This window comes from Arthrobotrys flagrans (assembly GCF_004000055.1).
Source record: "Arthrobotrys flagrans strain CBS H-5679 chromosome Unknown unitig_1, whole genome shotgun sequence".
In the NCBI taxonomy this organism is placed as follows: Eukaryota; Fungi; Ascomycota; class Orbiliomycetes; order Orbiliales; family Orbiliaceae; genus Arthrobotrys; species Arthrobotrys flagrans.
In genome coordinates, this window is record NW_027137556.1 from 4,201,085 (window position 1) to 4,226,260 (window position 25,176).

A 25,176-nucleotide genomic window follows, 5' to 3' on the forward strand; every position below is an offset into this window, starting at 1 on the left:
GCACACAGACTTCTGGCGCCCTTTGTCAGAAGTAGGCCGGCTGTGGACCTATACACCCTAGAAATATCCATTATAGCATAGTGCGTGAATATACCTATATTTCAGAGGGTTCGATGGGCTAGGCCATGCAAAACATCGGGCCAATAGGTAACCCAGTTGTCCGTAGGAGCTATTTGGTCAGCGTCTCCGAGTCAATCTCAATATATATCGAACGGATGATAGTAGATCATTTCGCGAATTCTCCGTCGCGCGGAATAGCTATGTAAGAGCCGCTATTGGATTATATTACATCTTCTAGGAGTCCTAAATTCTAGGTTTCGGTGGCAAACCGGACTAGGAATAGGATTGCGATTTTCATGAATTGCCTACTCACCATACAGAGACGCCGACGTCATCCTGGCCTAGGAATCCTAGATTATCGTGTTGTTTCTAGGATTTGATATCAGGCTCGCGTTGTGGGCTGGAAAACTCCGAAGCGTGCGTTGCCTTGTCTATATTTTGAACGCGAAGAGCAACATAGGACTACACATCATGCACGTCAAAATTTATCTCGTATCCTCGGCAGGATAACCTCGCTTGCGAATTTCGAATTACCTTCCTTACCATTTTGGTACGTTGTGCATTTGTTAGTCTGAGACAAGAGGACTTTCCGCACCCTCACTTCGAGGCTTTGTTGCAAACTCCTAAGGCTATAAATATAGCCTCCGCCGTGGCCTCCAGTAGAATGACAATCTAAACATCAGCATGAAAGAAGAACATCACTGAAGGATATCGATCCACTTAGCTCTATCATCTCAGCCTACTTATACGGAGCGTCTACGAGAGCAGACTTGAGATCAATTGGTGAACCGGACCTTTCTTTTCACCTACTGTATCTCATAGTAACGGCGGAATCGGAGCCTACGCAAATCCCAGCGAAGCAGGAATAACTAATATACGACGTTCATCGCGTGATAAATGTTTAGTCAGGGTATGGTCAATGCAAATGCATCGATGAAGAGATCTGGTGCTTTAATTTACCCTTGTAAGTGTACTCTCAGCGTTCGACTGTGAAGCCAGAGAATCTATGTACGAATCGATCTAGACATCAACGGAAATTCTCTAGGCACTTACGGATAAAATTGATCATTAACATAACGACCAAAGTGAATATTCTATTCACTTTGATTCTCTCCTCGACATCGGATTCGAAAGCAGCTCATAGATGTATACGCAATGCTGCCGAAAAGCTAAGTATAGACTGTTTTCTAGGACTCAAATAGGTCTTAAAACAGCCTTTAAAGCAATTAAGATGTCAGACGTTCATGTTATATAAAACGTTTAAATTTTAAAACAGCTCTAACAGAGCGCTCTTCAAAACTCCATATTGTTTTATTGACTTTTAATTTTCTAGAGAGCAATGTCAAGCTGCAACTTGATCACCAACTCATTTTCATGATAAAGTATGCTGACTGTTCCTCGTTGTGTTCCACTGACACTCGCCAAGCAGGTCTGGCGTCTCACAATGGGGCCGCACACCTCACGGCCATGACAATTTCATGACATGGGTAGTGAAGGCCTGACCCATCCGCGAGCAGTTGTGAAGGCCTTGCTGACTGCGTTGTTGCCAAGAAGCTAGTCGCGTTGGACACCGGGGGAAATTTGCCACAGCGCGAGGTCTTGGCAAAAGTTAGGACCGACTGGGGTTGAGGGTCACTTAACCTTGGACCAAGTAAGCTTCACATTCTTGGATTGCGTTGATAGTGGTTTTGAAATTTATAAAGGTCGCGGGGCGTTGCATCCCCCCTCACAATCGTCACGTCGAACTATTAGTTGTCGGCTGCGGCCTTCGAAGGCTTCCTCCTTTATCATTATCACGTTGCCATTCCATTGATTGATATTTTTCGCTCGAAGCCCTTCTCTCCTCACATAAACATACACTTATGTTCCTATTTCACGAACGCCGACATATAGCTTGATTATACTTAATTTTTAACACTTAACTCTATTATATTACCTACTTAAGTTCTAAAGTACTTAACTTATATAAGTGCTTCGATTTACTTATATATCACCATGGGGTTTGAGCACTCGTCTGCTAGTTCGATTTTTGATAATGCGAACTCCTGTAACTTTATGCAAAAGCCGTCACATAACCGGGTCAATACTATCGATCCCGGCCTGCGACAAGTTAACGTGGATGACGTTCAGAACTGTACCCAAGACCAGTCTAGAGACAGCTTTTCTTCAAGTCTTCCAAGGGCAGGCCTTGCTCCGGAGGTAAATTGGCTACATCCAGATACTGTCGCATTTCCATCCTCAGTGCACGAACAAATAGCTGGAGATGATGTACTTTTCAACCAATTTCTCAATAATGGTAGGTGCCCATGTCTTACCTTTGATGCCACGTAGAATTGGTACTAAGATTTGGATAGACTGCTGGGCACAAGACCAGGTAGGCTCACGACCGGTCATTGAAGGCTCTAGTATTGTATTTGCGAGGCCCGGAGACCCAGACTCTCCTCCCCCTATCCAAGATATCAATAATCACCTTCTTCAGGCCCATAGTGCCCAAGACCAGGCTTCGGCCCTCACCAATGATATCTTACAATCCCCTACTACTCAAGACCCGAAGTTACCTCAGCAGCAACGGCAAGCTCCACACGCGTTTCCTAAAAACCCGACAAGGGAGCCTGCAGCCAACCGACGGTCAAAGCCCTTAGAAAAGGCTTGTAAAGACTTTTCGAAGGGCAACTGCGATAAGATATTCACCAATGAAAGAACGCTCGGGGATCATCTACTAAAAGTCCACAACTTAAAGGCATTCCCGTGCCCTAATACTGGTTGCATCTATCAAGCATCAAGAAAAGACAATGTAAATCTTCACAAGAAGAGATGCAAATGCGGGAAACGGTCTTCCTCTCCTTCTACTACTACTACGACACAGCTTCTAAAGCGCTCACGCCTCTCAAAAGATTCGCAACCTGTGCTGTTTATACAACCCCAACCTACCGAAACCCACCCTATGCTTTATACATCTGCACCTGATGCTACGATAGCAGCACTCCTACCCTCATTTCAGATCCAGAGTGGAGAATCAAGTTTGATAAACACGACGACACCCTTTATATCGATGGGAGATGGTAATTCGATTGCTATCAACACTCAAGTCCCCTCTTCCCAGCCCGAAACCCATATTGTTGTTAGGCCGCTGTCGAGGGCCGCTCTGGAACGCGAGAATGCAAAACTTAGAGAGGAGGTGGACAGACTCACAAAAAAGGTCGGGAAACTCAAAACTAGATGTAAATCTTTGATTGAGTCCTTCCATGTTTTCACAAAATTTAAGGTTGTGAATGGAAAAAAATGATCTTGCATACATAGATATTTCCTATCTAGCGTTTAGCGTGGTTTGAATTTCTTTTGGTTCTGGTAGTTTAGCGGCATCTCGCGGTTTGATATCTTCACGATTGTATGGGGTGGAGTTATTTGGAATTGATATGGTGTAGATTTATGCGTTTGAGCGAGGCTCGTTATGTATACTTCGGTATATAAGTCTGTAGGTACTTACTTAAGTATATATACATAATTTAAGTGATAATTTGGTGTCTATGTGCCAGAACCTAAGCTATCCCCAACCTGCCATACCACCACAAGAAGGACCGGGATGATCTTGTGGTGCTAGCAGACGAGATAGTGTCTTCGTGTACCATAATCTAGACTGACTAGTACTGCACAGTTGCACGGCTAACTCTCCGCCGACAATAGAGCTCCGCAGTTGTCGCGCTTCACCACTCCAGGAGTTGCCTGCGCCGCTCTAGCAGTCAAGTTTAAGTCGCTCATGAAAAAGTTTATGTTAAATCACGTCAATGCAGAGGCAAAAGACACAACTTTTCCATAGGCAGGTTCGATTTTGATGTGGCGGACAGCAATAACTAAGGCATTTCGCCTTCGTTGCGGGGCAAAAACAATCGGGCATAAAGAGGTCTAGTCGCGAAAAGCTAGTGGTACCGCTTTCGAACTCTTCGTTTGGCACTTTTTAAGAGGGTTGTTATATCGAAGTATGAAATACTAAGAATTCAAAGATAGTTTTCGCACCGTGATTTTATTATGAGCAATGTAATTGCAAAATATATTGACCTGCATGGTTCCACACAGATAACCGGGTTATTCAAAGTTAAGAGAAACCCCGTAATTAGGTAACCGAATGTGGTCGGATGCAATATCGGCCGTCGGCTATAATAATTCTGCTGTTTTTGTTGCTGTTTCTAAATCATGCATTAATTGCTATTATATTTTTAAAAGCCGAATCAAAATCAATTGATGTTAGTGACAATCACTCCCCTCAATGTTGCGGATTTGTATATAAACTTTCGCTGTACAAGTGACCTAGTTTTGAGGCACGCAACTGCTAAATTTCGTCGATTGCAAAGAAAATTAGCTATTGATTACTATTCTTAAGCTGCTAGTCGACAACAGTCCGACTATACTTGGGAGTCCTTTAGATGTCTTTTCCAGCTTTATTTTTAGTTGGAAATATTATTAATATATAGATATATAGGCCTCTTAACCGCTATGTTATAGATTAATATTATTGCAACTTTTAGCGTTATATATGGCTAAGTTTCGGCCACATGCAGATTTGCTAGTACCTGTTGAGGGAAATTTTAGTTCTATTTGTTATCCATTTAGGGCGTGGATGTAACCAGATACCAGGAATCAGTCATTCCAAATGCCTTAAGCCTAATTACAAAGCTTCAAATACAATCAACCAGCAGTCCGAAAACCAAGAGTAAGAATTATTATTATCAGGATTCTTTAGGCCCCAAGTGCCCTGAAACCTTCACGAATAGGAAGAATCTCGACAATCATCTGCGAGTCGGACATAATATTAAGGCTTACAAGTGCCCAAATTATATACATGGTGTGAGGTTATGGTATGGGCTCCGGGAGCCAAGCAGCAATCTAGCTGCCCCATCAGCTATACACAGGAAGCATGCAGAGAGTAGTATGATTTGGACGGTAGAAACTGGTTGCATTGTAAATAATATATACGACAGGATAGCATATATAAAGTAGCATAATAAGATAAAAAGAACTGAATGCCTAAGTGCCAGACTCTTTGCTTATTGACAAAAGAGACCTCTAAAAGAATGACTACGGTGAGAACGATTTATAGAAGCCAGAACGCCAAGAAGTGTTGAGAACAAAAAATGCAACAGATCACGTGTGACCATACTCCAACCTATGCTTCCACCTATGCTTCCATTCGCTGAACCATCTATATCCACCACAATGGATGCAAACATAAAATCGCAAGACACGAGAACATCAAGTCCCACCGAAGCAACTGTAAATTTAGACCCAGTGCTAATAAAAGCCTGCATCCCTCCTGCGCCATCCGTTCAACCTACCAGTTTGCATTCACAGAGGTGCGAACAACATGCTAGCACTACTGTAGCTATACTAAGGACTTACCAACTGTAGAGTCGACATCGGCTGCATCTACGCTGATGTTTCTCCAATCCCAACCAGCGAGCAGCTCGCCTTTTCCTTGCCCCATCCCGCAAGGATCCAATGACGCCATGGGGATAGTTAGTTCGTCTTCGCCTCTGAATGGGAACCCAAGCATGCCAAAGCAGTTCGATTTCCAGATTTCACACGAAGAATTTTATTAGCTTCAAGACTTACAATAAAGAGGCCCAAATTATCACCGACCTGAGGAACTTACTTAGGCTTCAGAAGACAGATAATTCGCGACTTCGAGATGACAATTCGAGACTACGAGATGATAATTGGATCTATAGAGACTCGGAGACCGTAAATTGAGACTTGAAGGCGAGCTGAAGGGCGTTATGTATAAAGGCAACACTAGAAATGGGATTACGGCTAGACAACCCCGCGATTGCACGCATCAAAAATCGTCATGTATATATACGTTCCTTCTTCAATGGGGCTTCGTGGTCAATTTTGTCTTGTTTGGTGTTTTTTGAGCGGAGTTTAGTGGTATATGGCGGTTTAAGAATTTTATGATCGGATTCTAGCGTGAAAGAACAGTTGACTTACGGGTAGTTTCTTTAGCGCTCTAATTTAGTGAATACGGAGATGGGCCGCGCATGTAGCTTTAAAATGGCGTGTTTGCCGGCTGCCGGCTTCGTGGCTAGCATTGTATCTGCATGGATTTTGGAGCTACCCACTTATGTAGAAAGAATAGATAATTCCAACCGAATGGCATAGCTTGTGGGGCAAAATGAAAATTATTACTATTTTATGCCATATAATCTTACTGGGGGCTATATATAAGAAGTGTGGCCGCTTATGTGACCGCTTAGCGGAGTCTGCATGGGTACGAGGCCAATGTTAACATAAATTTAGTAAGCTGCGCTTGGATCCTCCTCAACTAAATTTACAAATTCTTTTTTGCCTATAGTAAATTTCATCCTAAAGGTTTCCCGGTGAATTTACTTGTATCATCGTTGATCTGCTAGTCTATAAGCCTATTTCCTGACCTATTGGCCTAATTACTCTCTGCCCGTCTACTAACTTATGCATGCGTACTTGCCTACTTGTTAATTATGTTGGCATACTAGTGATTGATTTGTAACTATGTATACATACACACGAAGATACCCGGGGTTCTAAAGAAATCAGTAATATTTACAATGTTTGCAGTACAGGATATAATACCACGGAACTGAGGTTGGCCAGTGAGCTTTGTGGGCAGAAGATATGAAGATACTGGAATTATATTTGAGTGATCACACCCATGGCTAGGACAGGCCTCAAATACTATAAGAACGACTTCAATTATTTCCTAGTTGTAGTACTTTCCAATGCTATAGCGCTACAGTCGACACCAAATTCGATGGCCACGTCACTGCCTATTCCCTATAGCTAACATAATATAGTGCGGAGGCCAGGGATAGTTTGGTTTGCGAGACAAATATAAATAGTCGATACAATAGAACACATGTCGTTTTGGCGGGACAGCACGTGTCCTAAAACTCTATTAGTGCGATATTAAGACTATATCGTGCGTGTGTACACTATATAAATTTTTTTTTCGATTCTGATAATACCATTAACTTCCGAAACTTATTTTCCTACAAATTTTTTGTCCTTTTTTTTTTCTAATTTGTTTTATTGTTACAAAACGCGGCGGCTGCTTGTCGAAATAGTCCCCCGAGGTTGTAAGGAATTGACCTCCTACGCGCTACGAGTTCGCCTATTTGCCAAATATATGCCAAAAAGCCTGCTAATTGTAATACCTATTTATTTTATTACCGACAATAGGCCTGTAGGTACACTGGTAGTTCAGTTAGAGTACTGCCAAATCCAGATCCAACTATATCCTGCAGCGGAGTGGTTGCTGAAGTAGCTCGTTAGATTGGGTTTTGTTACACTCCCGCCCATTGCACAATGCAAATCTCCATATCTCGGTACTAGTCTCGGCGCCAAAGCCCCAGCACAAGTACCAAATTTGCAGAACAAAATCCGAATCTGTCGCACAAACCAAGCCCCTCTTGCTGCGTTTTTCTTGTTCTTCCTTGACCGGTCGACCTAGAGTGGATGCGAGTAGGAAACTTAATATCCCGTCTTGAATTATTTTCCTAGGTCTGGGAAATGCGAGGTAACTAGGCTTTGGCTTGCTTTCTGATTGATCGAACCAATCTAAGTAATACAACCTGATCCTAGATGCTGGAATCCTAGGCCTACCTTTCATGTTAAAACCTAGGCCGATGGCTCTTTTCTGATGGGCCGATTGTATAAATATTTCCACTGCTGCAGTGTGATAAACTGATATCAAAACAAACTTCTTGTTAATCAACATTACCAAATATTGACGTTCTTTCAAGCTCCTACTCCAAATCCATTTTAGATGAAAACTTTCATGAGTATAACTTCATCTCTTCCTCTTCTTGTCCTCTTCCTCATTATATTGTTCAACCCAAAGGCCAGGCCATCTAAGGACCATCAAGATATGTTGGTGCATCCACTAGGCTTTGCCTTTTCACTATTATCTCTTGTACATAATATAATGGCCCCAACGCCCTTTAACCCTCTGGGTCTTCCTCTCTTTTCATTCACTGCACCAAGCCTAGCCATCACCAGTCATCACTACATACATATACAATACCAAGTAATATATCAAATATACTATACCATTGCATTGGTTGTATCATACTCTCATATGGTCGTCGACCCTGAGGCACCTTGTATACTTTATCTACTTATATATACCTACACTATCATCGTATCTTTTCTAATCAATACTACCAACAACGAACTTATGGCACACATTATAAACATGAACCAAGCTCAAGAGTGCCCACTATCTTCTATCCATAATACCTCTCATGGGGTGAGACCATCTCTCGATCTGACAGTTGCGACTACCTCAGTCCAAACCCCAACCTCACTGTCATCCAACGACTTAAGCTTCTCTGACGAGGTCGATATTTTTCGGGAAGACGTTGACCTAGCGAACATTCCTTCAAACATAATAAACACTTTAGATGCACCTAGAAGACCTTTGTACGCCTTTGACAACTTAATCCTCGGTCCGGAGAACCGTCAACGTAGGTATATAAATCTTACAATTGCCATGCTATCGGTCATTTGCAACGTCCACCGCCACGCATGGCACATGCTAAGTCTCAGCCAGGTTTTCCAGAAGCTGTCAAGGAAATTGGCCCTACAGACCTTGCTGAGCCACTCCTCCAATCTGTACCGAAAATTAGTGCAGCCGTTGCCGGATTAAATGATTGGCTTGGGATCTCCCAAGATCAGGCTCTTCTCTCAATCCATCATCCGTTCAGAACGGAGACCCGGCCGGACACCAACCACCAACTCTGAGCTCCGTGGCCACAAACCACCCAACAAAATTACCTAGAAATCCTAAAGTCAAAGGTTTTAAGTTCGAATATTGTTGCAAAGATTATTCAGGTGTTGAGTGTCCCATAACATTTACGGACCGGAGGAAACTCGACGAACATATGCAAGCCGACCACAACAAAAAGGCTTACAAATGTCCAAAATCATATTCATGAATGCAAACATGAAAATGAAAGATTGGACAACCTGAATTCCCATATCAGAAACTGTAAATCTGGACATGCGGCTGCAGATGAGAATAGACCTGCGGTTACAAAATTTAAAAGGCTCCGCGCTTCCCCTGTGCCATCTGATATGCCTACCGATTCGCAACCACTAGTGCCGAAGCGCTAACGATGTACTGGATCTACCAAAAAATTACCAACTGCGACATCTACGGCGGCATCGACACCGGTAACCCTACAATCCCAGGCAACGACTAACTCGCTTTTCCTTTACCCCAGCTCGCAGGAAACCATGGCCGACGACATCGCGGCACCAATCTGCCCACCCTCGTCTATTAACGAGAAACTCAGTCCACCGAAACGATCAATCAAGACTACTTCTCAAGTTTTGGAAGCTGTCAGCTTAAATACGAATTATAATCTCGCTAAACGTGTTGCTGAGTTGGAGAAAAGAGTTAAAAGCCTGAAGGACCCGGAAGAGGAAGGCGTTGAAACAAAACCACAAATGCACCTGTACCAAATAGTCATATGTCTGGCTTCCCTCCCCGGTGGAGACGGATTCTTTTTCCTTTTTTTTTTTGGGGGGGAAGTTTAGCGGTATATATATGCATATTGCGGCCCATGGCTTTATGTTTTCATTTTGGCGACGAGGCATGGCCGGCGAAAAGATTTGATTTACTTGCACTTGCTTTTGGCATTGTATACTAATCTCTACCTGTATAGATGGAGATGGACACGCGCATGGAATTTCGGAATGGCATTTTATCGCGCTTAGCTTCGCCAGTTACCTAAGTGGATTACCAAAGGGAATTTTCAATTCGATGTAGTTTTCAGGATGTTGATATGTCTATACGACGTCTTAATTATAGAGGCCTTTTGAAAATGGCCCTATTATTCTGAACCTCCATTCAAGACCGACCTTTACATTATAAATTGATCTGACAGCCGGCCCAGAAAACAGCACCTTTCTACGGTACCTGTCTAGGAAAAAAACAGGGCCCGTGGGGCGATCGATCACACCTAAAACCTAATTTTAATTCAGTTATAAAAATCATTGCGTCTACGGGCCTACTTAGTCTTGAATTCAGCCTGCGTGCCCGTCATGCCTACAAGCCTGTCTATAAAACGTCAAAATAGCTATGATATGAACTAGAATATAGGTACAAGGTAGGAGTGGTTATAATGGAATCCGATAATGGGCCAAACCATGGCCTCGAGGGCTTCATTATATACACGGAGAGATTTCATAATCCGAATTAATCCTAATGGCTGCGAGCCTAAGTCATGGTCACGTGCAGGCTCCCGGCGTTAGTTCGGTAAGTCCGAGCCTTCGGTAATATGGAGGGAACTACTTTCTAACAGTTTTTTGTGGGCATGACTTGAGAACCGTAAGAGCGGAACAAAACACTGAATGAATGATAGGGTATCGTATATTCGCTAAGGTTAACCCGTTCCTGCTTCAGCAAGCCCATAGTCCTGGCTGTGGAGTGCCACACGATAACATGAACGAACGTGGAAATACAACATAGCAACGCAAAAGAAGTGTGCCAAGCCTAACGCAAAATCTCGTCAAAGGGACCTTCGCTGGATGACTAGGCTTTGTGTAGCCAACCCACCCGATCTCGTGACCTCAATGCCCCGCGTTACTACCGTGCCACCAACTTGATTCAAGCTAGGACATTTCAGAACAAAGAGGCTGTGCTCATAGGTAGCATGACAAATCTTTTCACATCTATGATAACGCGATCCTTAAGGAACAGTTGAGCACGATACTAAGCCTCAGGGTCATATTATATGTATAGGTACTTAATCAAGTACTTAGGTAGAGCTCCATGGCTAGCCTTTAGGATGAAGCCCTGAGACGAGTGTAAAACGTTGCTTGCGTATACGCGTAGCTTAGTTCTATTTAGCCACCGGTTGGCTAGTTACAGTACGGCTCCAGAATACTCGGATCCGTTGCCGCTTTTGTTTTGTAAAACATCCTACCCGATATCATGTTCATGCTTTGGTTGTGTACTGAGCGTATCCGCAATAGGGATACCACGATCTTCGGGCTCAAGAGGCTAGAACGGTGCTCCGGCACAATATGAACTTTCCGGCTCGGCTAGTAACGTTATAAGAAAACAATATATCCGTAACTTTGTTGATTCTTCACCTATAGCCTGCATATAGCGGTGGGATTTATTTACTTGCCGCCTACTTTTGGAGCCCTAGATCAGCAGTTCCTCAAAAAAAAAAAAAACCTTTTTATCGCGTACAAACCGCAGGTTTTTGACATTTTTGGTCCGAAGTAGGCTGGTTGCGAATGTAAATACCCCAGCAAACACCTATCTATATTCATAATTAATATATGGCAGAGCTAACTTCCGCGACGGATGTCTAATATCAGCTACAAATCGTGAGGTAAACAGACCACAATGCACTATCATTGACTGAATCTAACGGAGCATACTAATCCTTTGTATCTATCAATGGTTCTCTAAAAGAATCAAATCTCTTAATCAGTGATCTCACAAAACAGAACACCGTTCTATCATTCCTAGTTTACTTTTTTCTCATATAGGTCTATAGGTAGGCCATTGTGCAACGATACCGCAACTGCAATCATACGAACAGAACTTTACTACCGTTCTCCTTGTGTCACGTTGAATATCATTAAGCCGATCTTGGACTACCATTTTGCCTACAAAATACCAACATTTCTATAAACCTTTGCCAAGAAGAATACGTTCTAGAATTATAGGTATATATACCAGTATGGTTAAATTTCTCCCTCAATAAAGCCCTTACGTATACTTGCATACCAAACCTACAAAACTAGCTCTAGAATGTCTTAAGTTCTGCTACCCTGCTGTAGGTTCTTTAGATCACATTCGAATCAGGACTTCCTATAAAACTAATATTCCTTTCGATAGCCTAGCTCTAGTGTCATAAATCATCACGCGCTAAAAGCATGAATATATATAATTTGTGTTAAGAACAGCTGCTCTAAACCACAATATCATACTATAAAAACGCGGAAATTTCGGGCAACGAAGCCGTCCCGTCATAGAAGGATTAATGGCTTCACTAGTTGGTGCTAACACGTGCGTGTGTGTAAGATCCTTACGACTCACATGCCTACACTTAGCCTCGATATCTCGTAACAAAACATAACAGCGTTGCATGTTGGGTACAAATATGTTTTGCCCGGGTCTAGCACCCGTCTTGTGTCTATCGACTGTTAAGTACTATACACCAGCAGTGCACAACTGCTCAACAATCTTTCATTACGAGACAGCACTGGTGCGTAACTAAAACACAATGATTCAATACGTCCACGTCGACTAGGAAGCAATTTATCAAAAGGATGTCTAAACTTTTAAAACAGCGGGAGCCTGTTGACGTCCCAGAATCATGAAGTATTCTTATTAAGGTCCTAAGTATATAGCTCTAAGCGGAGTACACCGTTGCCTCAACCAAGCTGCTGATGGCTGATATCATACGGAAATCCGAGATAACCGAAAGGACAAGTTACAGGGGACCAACGTCAACGTTTTCAATGCAATGTTAGGGGTAGGCATTAGAATTTAGGTACCTAGTTCCTTGTGGAGTTGCCTGTTTTGGAACAAATTGGTGACGGGGCATCGCAGGGATCTATGTGACTTGCATATACGCTCTTGCTGGAGAATTCGGAACCGAGGATCAATGCAGCCGTTAGGTTTTACGTGCAACCGATTCGAAATTTTGGGCTAGTTTTTTTTTCTCAAGGTAATACGCCCACAGATTGAATTACAGAGCAGGCGCCACGGGCTTGTAAATGGGCTCACCAAAGACCGGCCAGCGCTAGAAACAGGTCTCTGGATAAACCCGTGGACAAAGCCGGTAATAGAAACGGGGAGTAACCTACGATTGATGCTATGCTGTGATTTCAAATCACCTAGGTAAGAATTTTTTTATTTTTTTTTTAACCTCGTTGTGCAATCACTCAAGGTTCAGTCAGGGATAGAACTTGCGGTTGGACTAGGATGGTCGCCTGCAGGTTTTCAAGCTTGAGCTACAGCTCGAGCCGATGCCATGTATGTATCAGTACTCATCTGCGGACTAGCCTCATTCCGTTCTAGGACCTCCTGAATTTCCGGAAAATTGATGCTAGGACGAGGATTTTTGCACTTTTGCTCAACTGTGACACCTCACAGTGACGTCATAATTTCCTAGCTTGAGTCTTAGACGCTAGGATTTTATGTATCCTAGAATTTTTGTGTTGTTGCTAGGATTGCTGGTTTTTATCCAGTGCTCATCTTGGCGAACTAGAAAAGTTCATTTTGGGGCCCCAGACTTTGAGATGCATGATCAACTGGTTAAATTTCGGATTGAAAAAGCAATAAAGTTCGCGAACGTAAAACAAAACATTTTTACGTGATATTCTGTCGCGAAAATGCAACTTACTTTTTGATTGACTAAAGGCCCACACTTCTGCGCCCCCTCAGTTGTGGGCTGAGCTTTATAACTCCCGTCAATCCCATCATGATCAGGATATCAGGATCAGGATATATAGATATAGATCCACAATCAAACGCAGACTCACGAGATCTTACATAGATCACTACAGTTTGAACCCGTATGAACTACAATACGACTTATTCATATAAATATCGTCCTTCTTTTCTAGATTCTACCATATCCTATAACCACCAAAATCCACAGTCTATGGACAACAAATTAACACGACAACCAAGCCAGAATCTACATATATATACACTGGTAGTACATATATACCACGATGTCAAATTAACCGTCTAGCTGATGTAGTGTCAAACATCACAGTGAAGACCTTTCGTTTGGCGTTTCGTCAAGATATATTTTGTTCGGGCAGATTGGGAAATATAATATGGACTCCTATGAGGATCCCAAATCATGACCCCTCCTCCAGTCTCGCAAGTGCAAGTGCTTGCAAAATTTAATCGTGAATCTGGGAGAGCCTACAGGTCGATCTGGAAGTTTTCCAAGGCTGTTATGAGCTCCAGAGTACTATTAAGGTATCCAGTTGACCATAACCACCATCAATACAAAGGGAGGAATGTTCTGCTAACTTGGATTCTTTAGGTTTCGAGTTTGAGAGCAGTTCGTATCTATGTACGACATGCTGTATAGCGCCCAGCTGAAGTTATATACTGAGGCAGGTATTCTTGTTGTTTCCCGATCAACTTCTCAAGATGCATATGACCTATGCCGGAAGGAAGGTATTAGTTAATACAGTATTAAGACATATTTCGTCATGGTACCGTATTAATACTGCTGTGTTCAATACGTATTGAAACAGTACGGAGGACGAAAGTTTTCTTATCATTTGGATTAGATCTATAGAACGCTCTTCAAAAGCACTACTTCCCGGACACAATACCCTTTGGGACTGAATTCGAGGCTACCTCTGGGAAACATTTCGAATGGCAAGACTTTTACGAAGCGCTTAAGGCATCTTGATTGTTTTGGAGGCTATTTTGGAGCAGAGTCATCTCTCCGCAGAAATATCGGTTTATAGGTATTTATATACCGCCCGGCCATCTTCCATGTATGTTGTCTTGCAAAGAAGCTACACACTGCTGTGATAATACTGTGGTGTCACCTGTAGTTAGTGATGGCCTGATTATATATTAGTTTACTATCATACTCTTCTCGAATTCTCCTGTCCGCGAAGGTGAGGGGTGCGAAGACGTCGTCGTTGTTGTTGTTGTTGTTGTTGTTGTTGTTGTATTTTGGGCCGCTTAGCTGTAACGGGATAACGCTGGTCTCGCTTCGGATCACCAAACTTGCACTAGCTTCCTCGAGTTTATCCTTGCGCACCATGCAGGCGTTAATTTCAACCAGACCATGGCCAGGAAGTTGTTTGGTGCTAGGAAGACGTCTGTGTTGCGTGTATTTCGGTACCTCAGGAAAGATAACTGTCTGCTAGGACGCCAGCTGATCGGATCAATGCAGTGCAATGAACGATGGCCGAAGGGCCAATGCATTGTGCTTGCGCCGGCCTCTTGCTTGTTTAAATTGAAAACTGCCGCGCATCCACCACTTTCCCTTAATTACTACCTTTTTTTCTTGTCAAGTTAATAGGTAGTGAAGCTATTCGAATCAGCTGCAGCCTCCCCGAGATCTATAGTATCGCCATCACTTTAGAGCTATAGAATCGAACTTCTCCCCTGGATCTCTCCTTCGTCTTCTTTTGTTTTTTTTCCTCTTCTCTCTTTTCCCTGCGAGTACGTTTAAGCTTCAGCCTGTCCTTTGGATCACCTTTTGCACCAAGAGCGTACGCACATAGTGTTTGACGTCATTCCGCTGCCGCTGAATTTTTAATTTCTCAGCTCTATTATATTACCTATTACTGTTCTTCTGCTACCATGGAATTCGAATCTGCATTTAATTTTAATTCAATTGGTGATGCTGCGAGTCACCATCGTAATGTGATAGCGATATCAGCTAAACCATCGGAGAACCTCGGGGGTGATGTTATGGATATCGACTCGAACCCAGGGCTGCCACAAATTGATGTTCAGAACTGTTTCCAAGACCAGTCTGGCGACCTCCAACTTTCAGGTCTTCCCGGAACAGTATTTTCTCCAGGAAAAGATTGGGATCTAGACCCTCTGGATCAAGAAGCTATGGATCTCGCATATCAACAAACACATGCGCCCGGAGCTGTAGACCCTGGGTTTTTCGACAATTACATCAACAATGGTAAGCATCAATGCATGTCTTATCTTCCATGGTACGTGGAATCAATACTAAGTTTTAATTAGACGTATGGGAGTACCACATAGACCCACAACTGTCGACCGTTAAGAACCCCGTGCTTCCAAGTCCTGAAGACCCAAGTGCAACCCTTCCTCAAGTTGTCAATGATATCGATGATCACGGTTTTCAGACTCCGTGCCAGGCTTCAGCTGTCAGCACTGATGCCCCAAGATCTCCTACTAGAGACTTGAATATACCCGAGCAGCAACAGTCAGCCCTAAACCCATCAGAGCAGGCACCGGCCAAGCGAAGGTTGAAATTGGTACTAACACCGAAGGTCTGTAAGGATATTTATAAACTCGGATGCAATGAGGAATTTGGGGGTGAGAAGGAGCGCGGCAAGCATATCCTCGAAGCCCACGGGGTCAAAGCCTACAAGTGTCCTAACACCCGCTGTACCTATGAAACCGCAAGACACGACAACGTCAAAACTCACCGGATTAACAATTGTAAATTCGAGGTTGTTTTGAAGAGACTAACTCGCCCCCGTTCTTCTTCTACGACAAAATCATTCAGGCCCCAGCGCCGCAACATCAAAGATTTGAAGTCTAGAAGATTTGCACAACAGTCTCAATTTATAGAAGTACTCCCCCCTCCAAATACACCTGCAATTGCAGAAGATGCTACCAGAGTTGCTCTTCCACCCTCAAGGTATGCTCTAGAAATCGCAAGACTTAAGGACGAGTTGGAAACGATGACGAGGAAGTACGAGTTACTTACGCTTAACCTTCACAATTTGGCGCAAACGACTGTGTGATGGCACACCGTTACTCACCATTGCGAATGAAAGAAACGACGTCACATATTCACTCTCTACCGTTTACCACGCTTTGAATTTTATTTTTATTTCTATATTTTTATTTTTTATTTTTTCCTTTGGGCTTTTGGCTTTGATCTGGAAAGTTAGCGGTACCGTATGGGTTAATGTCTTCGGGATTTTATGGATGGAGTTATTTGTAGGTAAGACGGCGTAGTATATAGGTACCTTCTAGGTAGATTTGTTTTTTTAGTTAATGTACTTAGGTATACAACTGGGTGTTTTTGTACCAGGACCCAAGCGAGCACCAACTTATCCTACGATCTTTCTCTGAAACTTTTCGACAAAGCTATACCACTCATGCGATGCGTCCCATTGAAAAATCTGAATTACGGTACTGATGGCAAAATTTGGGGGTTTGGGAGGAGTGAGCGCTTGCTTCCTGCGTGGTGTGGCCATATCGTAGCAATTATCCATTCCAAGATATATACATCCACGGAGTTCAGCTGCAGTATTACATACACTAAAATTGAGTATCCGCGATGCGATAGACATACTTCACAGCACTTGATTTCCCCTCTTTCAAATTCTGAAGCGCTCCACTGACTCCATTCAACCCTCCCTTCACAACCTCATAAGGGTGTCCCTTAAACCATCCTTCATCCAACCCTCTCACGAACCACCTCAAAAACAAAAACCCAATCTCCCTCCCCGTCGTCGCAGTACTAACCCCCTGCTTTGCCTCTTCACTTCCTTCCTCCCACTTATTCTGGAACACCCATCCAACGCTCATTCTAACCCAGTTTACATCTTTACTCAAATCTTTCGCCTTGGGATCTAGTTCCAAGTCCAGGACCCCAGCAATCTGACCGGTTTTACTCAATACCGCGGCGGCGTCTAGAACACTACCATGTTCGCTGACAGCATCGAAAACGTAATCAACGCTGCCGAATCCGCTCTTCGCTAACGCGGCTTTGATTCCCTTGACAACAGCTTCATTGCCGTCTCTGTAGTCGACTAACTCATCACCTTTAGATCTGTCAATAAGAGTTTCTGCAAACTCCTTGCCACGACCTACAACGCCAATGATCGGGTGAATATTAGAGAGTTGTGCGAGTTTGATGCCGAATGCGCCAACGGCTGTGGCGGCGCCATAGACGACTAATGGTGTCGGTTTGGTGGCTGGGACCCATGGGTGTGGGAGACGGAGGGTGTGGTAGAGTGCCACGACAGCGGTAAGTGCTGCTAGTGGAATAGTTGCAGCTTCTATAATACTGTCAGCATGTCTACAGCTGTTTTAAAAGACCTAATGCAGTTACTTACCCTCAAAACTAACCTTCTCTGGCAACTTCACAACCATAAAATCAAACGCAAGCGCATACTCAGCATAACTACCATACGGATTCTCCCAATGACGGTACGCAATAACCCTATCCCCTTTCTTGAATTCATATACATCAGACCCAACGGCCTCAACATACCCAGAAAAGTCGTCGCCAGTGTTTGCAGACTTATTCCACCAGAGTGGAAGTTTCCAGTCCTTCGGGTTGGAACCCGCAACAACGACTTTGATAAGCACTTCGTGCGGCCCTGGGGTCGGGATTGGAATGTCTGAGATTGTGGTTGTGATGTCAGGGTTTACGACGAGGGATTTCATTGTTCCGGACATTTTGAAGGTAAGTCGACAGTATCGATTACTTAAACTGGAGTCTTTAAGTTATAAAGTCAAAAAGCTATTTCAATTGTAGAAGAGTATGATACTGCTGACAATACAATCATAACAACATAACGAACAGCTCGAAGCCCCATTATTTATACACCCCTCCCCGTCGCCCTTGATAACCCTACACGCGATAACATTCCACCGAGACCTCCAAATTAAGCCATCAAGATCTCCGAAGGTAATTAACTAACGCCTCACCCGTGTGCCCAATGCAAAAAGATTACAAATGCTCCTTTCCGGTTTAGTAAGGAATTAATTAACTAAGCTTGCGCGAGTATGGCGTAAACGTAAGGCTTTAAGACGAGTTGCTTGTGGAGTGGTCGTACGAACAAGCTTTTTGTTAACTAAGGCTGTTTCATGTTCCTGATATACGTAAGGAGTTGCTGGTTATAGAACTGCCAACTGGATAGTGGGTTTGTAAGTGGTCGGATGCTAGGCTCGGAATTAAAAATGTGCCGAGTTCCGGGCTGGGATCCGAGATAAATTTCAAACAGGTACACTGATTGGTCTATTGCCTTGGTGGCGAGCATCGAGACTACTAACTTCGTAGTTATTTACAAAAATCTAAATTAATTACGGAGAAATAAGTTTTTTGGGTAGACAAATTATTTTAGCTTGGTACATACCTTCCTGTGTGTTTTTTCATAAGGCACATAACAAAATAAAATGCATGCCATGTTTCGTCATAGAGCTAAGTTTCGTGGAATAAGTGGGATATAGCCAAATGTAAGTAGAATTGCCCAACAAGGTCATTCTCTCTCTGTTAAAACCTAATTGAACATAAAATATCTACCGTGAGCAGTGGTGGTACAAAATAAAGCCTCTAGTCACCTCTCTAGAGCTGGCAGTGATTAAAGGAAATCACAATGTATACTATGAAAGCATGATCTGATATCGGCATCGTGCGAAAGTTTCAATGTCAAGAAGAACATCTTATTCAAACTGAATCATTTCACGAACATGTGGTTTCTCTCTGGGTCATATGGGCATTGGTTCCCCATCGGAACCCTAATCCTGACATCAGTAAATGTGTACGACCCCCTTCTCCCACAATACCGACACTACCAGACAATGAAATATCGGGAAAGCGTAGGACACTGACATTTCCCATATCCAAGCCCTCCAATCCATCAAAATTCCTCACGAGATCTTCCAAGAATTCATCGAACCCGGTCTAAGACAACCACCCAAAAAGATAAACACAAACCAAGCCATCGGCATAAGCAACGACCTTCTCCACCTCAAAAAGATGACATGGAACCTCAAAGACTACTTAAAAGACACTCCATTACGCGCGGGCGCAATGCCATCCGACTTCCAAGAATTCGGTTCAGAATCAATCTTTGAAATCATTAACGAAGCAGCAGGGGTAGTAACACAACTACTCGATATAATCGTAAAATTCGAGGAAGATGCGACTGAAGAAGATTATATCGCCGATCTAGAATTTGATATTACACGCAAAGGCTTTAGCTGCGCTTCAAAAGATAAAAGCTGTGATACCGCAGATACCAAAGTTAAGATAGATACACCGATTGAAATTTACATTCCAGAAGAGCTCAATGGTCAGATAGTTTTCGTTATGGGACAGAAGTTATTGGGCAAAGTAGAGCTTTATCTTGATGGAGTGAATAAGCTGGGACGGTATTTGGGGAAGTTTAGTAAAGATGCTATGCGTTTGATTGAAGACCTTCCTGAGGATTGGGATCGTGAGGATTGATCTATTTAATTCAGCGAGCCGATAGGTCTCGCTCGACATGGATGCGATTTTAGTAAAAAAACAAATTTAAAAAGCAACTAGCTAGCCTCGAAGTTGTCGAGGCTAAATGGAACGGGCTCCACCGCGATTCGAACACGGGGCCTCTCGCAAGATTGCAGGTTAATGCGACCCAACTGTAGAAGGTATTAGTTTTATGCTCAATTCAGGGAACTGTATGGAATGGGAGTACTTTCAGCGAGAATCATACCACTAGACCATGAAGCCTGTGTTGCAAATAAGATAAGGTTCGGCCTTCAGATGCCCTCCGTGCTCCGTATTTCCGAATCGCGAAACTTCAGATATCCTTGTTTCTCATGATGAATCTTGTCATCATGGCCAAAGCTTGACAATTCGGCCGATTCCAGCCCTATTGGGAAATTTTTGAGGGTTGAAATGTGTTGAGTTGTGGAGAATTACCCGATTTTACCCGATTCAGTAATGGTTTAGATCCGGCGGCCGAAAGACGTTAGATCACGTGCTGTGGATTGGGCCCTGCGGGACTTTGTGCTGAGCGATGGCTACTCGGGGTTCTTATGGAATGCATGCTCTTTGGACCTCTGAAGGCTAGCTAGGAGTTGGGCTTGCTTTCCATTATTATACGGCTTGATTCTTAACATTCTTTGCTTTGCAAGGCAAAAGTTCTTGCTTGGGGTTTGGCAGATAATAGGGAATCTCTAGAATATCGCACTCGTTCGCGCGGTGAGGTTGTGACCACACCACTTTTCCTTTGAAAGCACAACCCTAGCGCTTGACAGACCATCGCGGAATGGTCGAAACCCACTCTTTCTTCACACTCAGGGAAGGCACTGCGTCGGTATCAAATTTTTTCCCAAACACCCGAGCCGTGCCGCGATAATGCGTTAGGCTAAATTCCCCAATTAGTTGGTGTTATCACGACAACGAGGTTATAGTGTTGGATTTTATAGCAGCTCACAGTGGAGACATTGGAATTGAAATCATTAAACTTGTATTAAGTCACTTAGCCTCTATAGTACAAATATGTATGGCGAGATATTTGGCCCATAACTCTAGAATTGTCGGTTGGACCAATGTGAGGGAGTATAAGTGAGGTAGTGGCAAAGACTCGTATTGTGATACGTAGATGATGAAAGAGACTTATGTGGGCCCATGGGGCATGGGGTTCAGTATTACGTTTTCGTGAGGGGGTGTCTTTGCAAATTTGTTCTGATATTGACGTGTACCGTCGGGGACTCTAAGGTAAGTAGGCCCATGTCTAGCCTCGAGACCTATATCCTATCATTTTACATGATAACTAAGGTTAGAGTACAATTGAACAATTGAGTGACTGTACCTCGAGCGCCTCTCAGGCTCTCTTGACCCTGGCAGCGCAAAACAAACCCAAAAAGACCTAGCACCTAACCCAAGCTTCTCATAATCAGGCGTTGCAACCCCGTGGAACTATACTGCATCAAAAACGGTACATAAGCTCTCGAAATCTCCAAATCAAACATATTCAACCCCGGCTGGGTAAAATTAACCCATCCACTAGCCGGAGGCTTCCCCAGAAAATCCATCACACATGTTGCGTTTGTAAATAATTGATATGCACGGTGATGGAGTAACCGAATTTGAAGATTTCGGTGCAGGATTGGACATGGGTTACTAACACTCTTCCGCAGGATCCGTCGACGTTGTTGGGGAGGGCTGTGAGGTACCAGCCGAAGTGGGAGGAGGATGTAGTGTTTTGACCATCTGAGGTGGCGAGTTTTGCGACTCGACGCTGCAGGCGGTTTGGGTTACTATTTCTACTGTGGTTGTTGTTACTGAATAGGCCATGGTAGCAATTACTCTTAATTGTGTTACCTGTGATGTAATTGAATCTGTAGAAGCCGTGGTAGTAGATGTTGATGATAGCAGGGATATGACTTTTGAGCAAGCTGAGGAAATGGAATCACTGGCGTAAATGGTCGGTCGGTCTGGTATCGCCCGTTCTTTCACATCTATTTGAGAGGGAAGTGCATGTCGACACCCGCCTGTGATAGTAACAGAGGTACTTCTTCCTACAGTTTCTGCATCCGTTACTTCTGTAGATGTTTCTGCGGCTACGGTGTAGTAAGTTGTGCCGTAGCTTGTAGATGTTGTAGTTGCTACGGCAGGTATGTATGAGAGAAGTTCAGTGCAGTGGTTTCCAAGGCTAAACTGGGTTATTGCGTCGTAGGCTTCAAGGGTATTGCTGGAGCTTGAGCTTGAGCTTGAGCTTGAGCTGGATGTTGAGTGTGAACTCGAGGTCGATGACGACGTAGATGTTGTAGTACTAGGGTTGTAAAAGCAGTAGTGAAGACAATTGACTTGCTAGATGAGGTGGAAGTAGTAGACGTTGGGCTTATAGCGGAGGATAAAAGGCTCGAATAACCCTTAGCATTATCGGCTGCGAAAAAAGTCCTCGCTAGGGAACTATCGGAGGAAGGTGATGCTGGCTGGTAACATATAAAGATCGTACGAGGCTGCACGTTTTCGGTGAATACAGAGCTACTAACTTGATAAAATACCCATCTTATACCGGTATTGAACAATTCCAACCCGCTGGTCGTTGAGTTCCAGAACCATTTAGTGAGGCAACCGGATCCTACCGCATTATATTAAGCGTCAACAGCATGGCGTACCTCCCGTAGCACGGATCGAATTGTTTGGCCTTCTCCGGAGAAAGCAACATTATTGGCCGAAGAGTTAAAGTGTGTAAATACCAACTCCGTAGAATCCCGTGCATCCCGAAGAAGCCTATCATTCGCCTCATTAAGTATGGACGATGTATCTACCCACTCCAATATCCGCAAGAATAGCTCTTCCGGTGGTATCATCAAATTGTATGCATAAACCGTTGTAGACGCCTTGTTCGCGGAGAACGAAGGCCTCTCCTGCTGTAGGAATTGAAATAATCGAACTAGTACTGCTAGTTGATGACTTGCTTGTGATGGGTGTTGAAGAGCTGGAGCTCATGCTAAAGAATGACAAGGGAGTCCAAGTTACTGCATCGCATCTGAGGATATTGCAGTCTACGAGTGTGGATGTTACCGTGTGGCGGTTACCGACGGTTTGGAAGACGGTTTTTGTCGTCGTCCCCACGGATGAGGTTTAGGCATTAATGGGTGTGACAGTATGGAAGGTATTAAGAAGTAACAGGGCTAGCCCTGTATTACTCGATATTATGCTCCGATAATACATTGCATTCAAGGATAGGATGCTGGCGAAGACCTAGTCTTGTAACTAGAATATGCGAAGGCCAACCGGGTTTGGGGAGTATACTAGGCGATTGAATTCATGGGCTGTTCTCACATCTCTACGAACGAAGGACTGATTTCTTGTCTAGGCTAACAGCCCAAAAATAGGTGATCATAGCAGACGCTGTGCACTGGTTTACTATACTTCGACTGTTGTATGTCGTAAACGCCGATCCGCCCTACAGTGGCATCTGGGTTGCACTCGATATCTGTGCATCTCGATTAAGTCAGCAAGCTGCCTCGAATGGCCTTAACCGAAGATGATTTTCATGTTTAGAGTGGGATATATTTAGACGTTGTATCCTTTAGATCATTGGAATGTTGGACAGCATGTGGGTTTGTTGCATTTTTAAAAGTATCTGACGCAAGGGCATGGCACAATTCGCTGATGACGACCGTAAGGTTGCGGCGCTTATGCGTCTATTTCTTATTTTTTTGTTCATGAAGCGACAGCGTCTGTGGCTTTATTATGGCTATAGTGACTACAGGATTATTTTTAATTTCAGTTTGGACAGAGACCTCGAGCTGGTATATATATATATCTAAGCTGCTACCGGGTAGCTGGAGGTACTCATATATCATGGGGTTAAAGTAGGCAGGTGTGATTGATCTTGTATACATTTAACGGCAATCTCAGCTTCCTCGTAGTGTTGATTGCAAACTGGCTCACAGTGTGAGTAGAGCGAGTTTCCAATGAATACCTCTAGCATACGTCTAACATGATCATTATTTTGTGCTGGGATTCAAAATGACTTTAGATTCTGCGGAAGGGTTAATTTAACTGTGTGGTACCATTGTTGACGCTCAAGCTGGCCTCGAGACAAACGGTTAACGACAATTGCAATAATATCGTAAGTGGCTTGTATAGCATGATCAAAGGATACGTCTATATTGACACTACATCCGCCGTTCTTCTGTAACAAGACATAGAAATATTCCTGTTTTGGATATCTTTTTCTGTAACTATCAATTAACCGTGGCGGGTTTTATTTTTATCCATTTCCTGGCTTGCGCGTTTGCCATCTGATATCAGTTCCGGACGCGTTGATGCTGTTGCATTTCTTTCCAACCCTAGCCCGATGATATTTTTGCTGGTCTTGGGCAATTGTGGCTTGTTATAAGCAAGAATAAGAATACCGATTCCAAGACTTTTCGCTGTTCTATTTCTGTCGAGGGGTGTAATGTTCATGATGCTGCGGCTGGGGATTTTGGTTTGAATATATCGCAGAAGCCAGCAGCTAGCGGACGTACAAAAGTTGAATATCGTGCTTCGCCGACAATGTCTTAGAGCTAAAGTCTCGGCCGTCAAAATAGATACATTGCATTGAGCTCGCTCATCAGGTTAAAAAAGTAGAAAGGGCGAGGCTTAAGAATAGAGACTGGAACGACTACGAATATTCTCTCGCCTCAATGTTACCTAGGGTGGCTGCATGCTGCGTTTATATATCGACATATCAGCCTCCCTTCCAAGACCTCACGAATTCGGTAAAGGTTAGCTCAAGCAGTTTTTGGTTCTGTAACATCGTTTCGCGATGTTTCTATATTTGTCCTTTTTTTTGTTCTGTTTGTCGGTTCGCCTCCGTCAAAACGGCAATGTCGCAGTTTGTCATTATTTTTGCCCCTTACCTGACTAAAAAGCCACCCGCATACATTACCGATTTGAAAAGGGGTTTAAACTGAAAGCGGGTGTCTCTCACGTGGGAATGAAATGTTCCAGGATTTTTTGGGTCAGGGAAAAAAGGGTCGGGTGCGCAAGAAAGAGCAGTTCGGATATGCTTCAATTTGAGCCTTTCCTGCCCTCTTGCATGTAGAAAAAAAGAAAAGTAATCAATTGTAATCTTTCTTTTGACATCTCAAATAATCTGACTGATCCTGAGTCGGCCAAGAAGTAGAAAAAG

At 43.5% G+C, this 25,176-nt stretch overlaps 5 protein-coding genes across 5 annotated transcripts; 4 read left to right on the forward strand and 1 right to left on the reverse strand.

Annotated features, from left to right (window-relative positions):
* Positions 1 to 2,055: 2,055 nt before the first annotated feature.
* On the forward strand, positions 2,056 to 3,346 carry DFL_009258 (uncharacterized protein; the record flags this gene model as incomplete). The annotated part of the gene is made up of 2 exons (XM_067639115.1): positions 2,056 to 2,356; positions 2,415 to 3,346. 2 exons carry the CDS (start codon positions 2,056 to 2,058, stop codon positions 3,344 to 3,346), a joined length of 1,233 nt encoding a protein of 410 aa, XP_067486936.1.
* A 1,925-nt stretch (positions 3,347 to 5,271) lies between these two features.
* DFL_009259 (uncharacterized protein) lies at positions 5,272 to 5,557 on the forward strand (the record flags this gene model as incomplete). The annotated part of the gene is made up of 2 exons (XM_067639116.1): positions 5,272 to 5,408; positions 5,464 to 5,557. 2 exons carry the CDS (start codon positions 5,272 to 5,274, stop codon positions 5,555 to 5,557), a joined length of 231 nt encoding a protein of 76 aa, XP_067486937.1.
* A 9,849-nt stretch (positions 5,558 to 15,406) lies between these two features.
* On the forward strand, positions 15,407 to 16,557 carry DFL_009260 (uncharacterized protein; the record flags this gene model as incomplete). Its single annotated transcript, XM_067639118.1, has 2 exons — positions 15,407 to 15,743; positions 15,806 to 16,557. 2 exons carry the CDS (start codon positions 15,407 to 15,409, stop codon positions 16,555 to 16,557), a joined length of 1,089 nt encoding a protein of 362 aa, XP_067486938.1.
* A 523-nt stretch (positions 16,558 to 17,080) lies between these two features.
* DFL_009261 (uncharacterized protein) lies at positions 17,081 to 18,226 on the reverse strand (the record flags this gene model as incomplete). The annotated part of the gene is made up of 2 exons (XM_067639119.1): positions 17,081 to 17,823; positions 17,881 to 18,226. The coding sequence occupies 2 exons, from the start codon at positions 18,224 to 18,226 to the stop codon at positions 17,081 to 17,083; spliced, it is 1,089 nt and encodes a 362-aa protein (XP_067486939.1).
* A 1,303-nt stretch (positions 18,227 to 19,529) lies between these two features.
* DFL_009262 (uncharacterized protein) lies at positions 19,530 to 20,000 on the forward strand (the record flags this gene model as incomplete). Its single annotated transcript, XM_067639120.1, has 1 exon — positions 19,530 to 20,000. One exon carries the CDS (start codon positions 19,530 to 19,532, stop codon positions 19,998 to 20,000), a length of 471 nt encoding a protein of 156 aa, XP_067486940.1.
* Between the last annotated feature and the right edge of the window lie 5,176 nt (positions 20,001 to 25,176).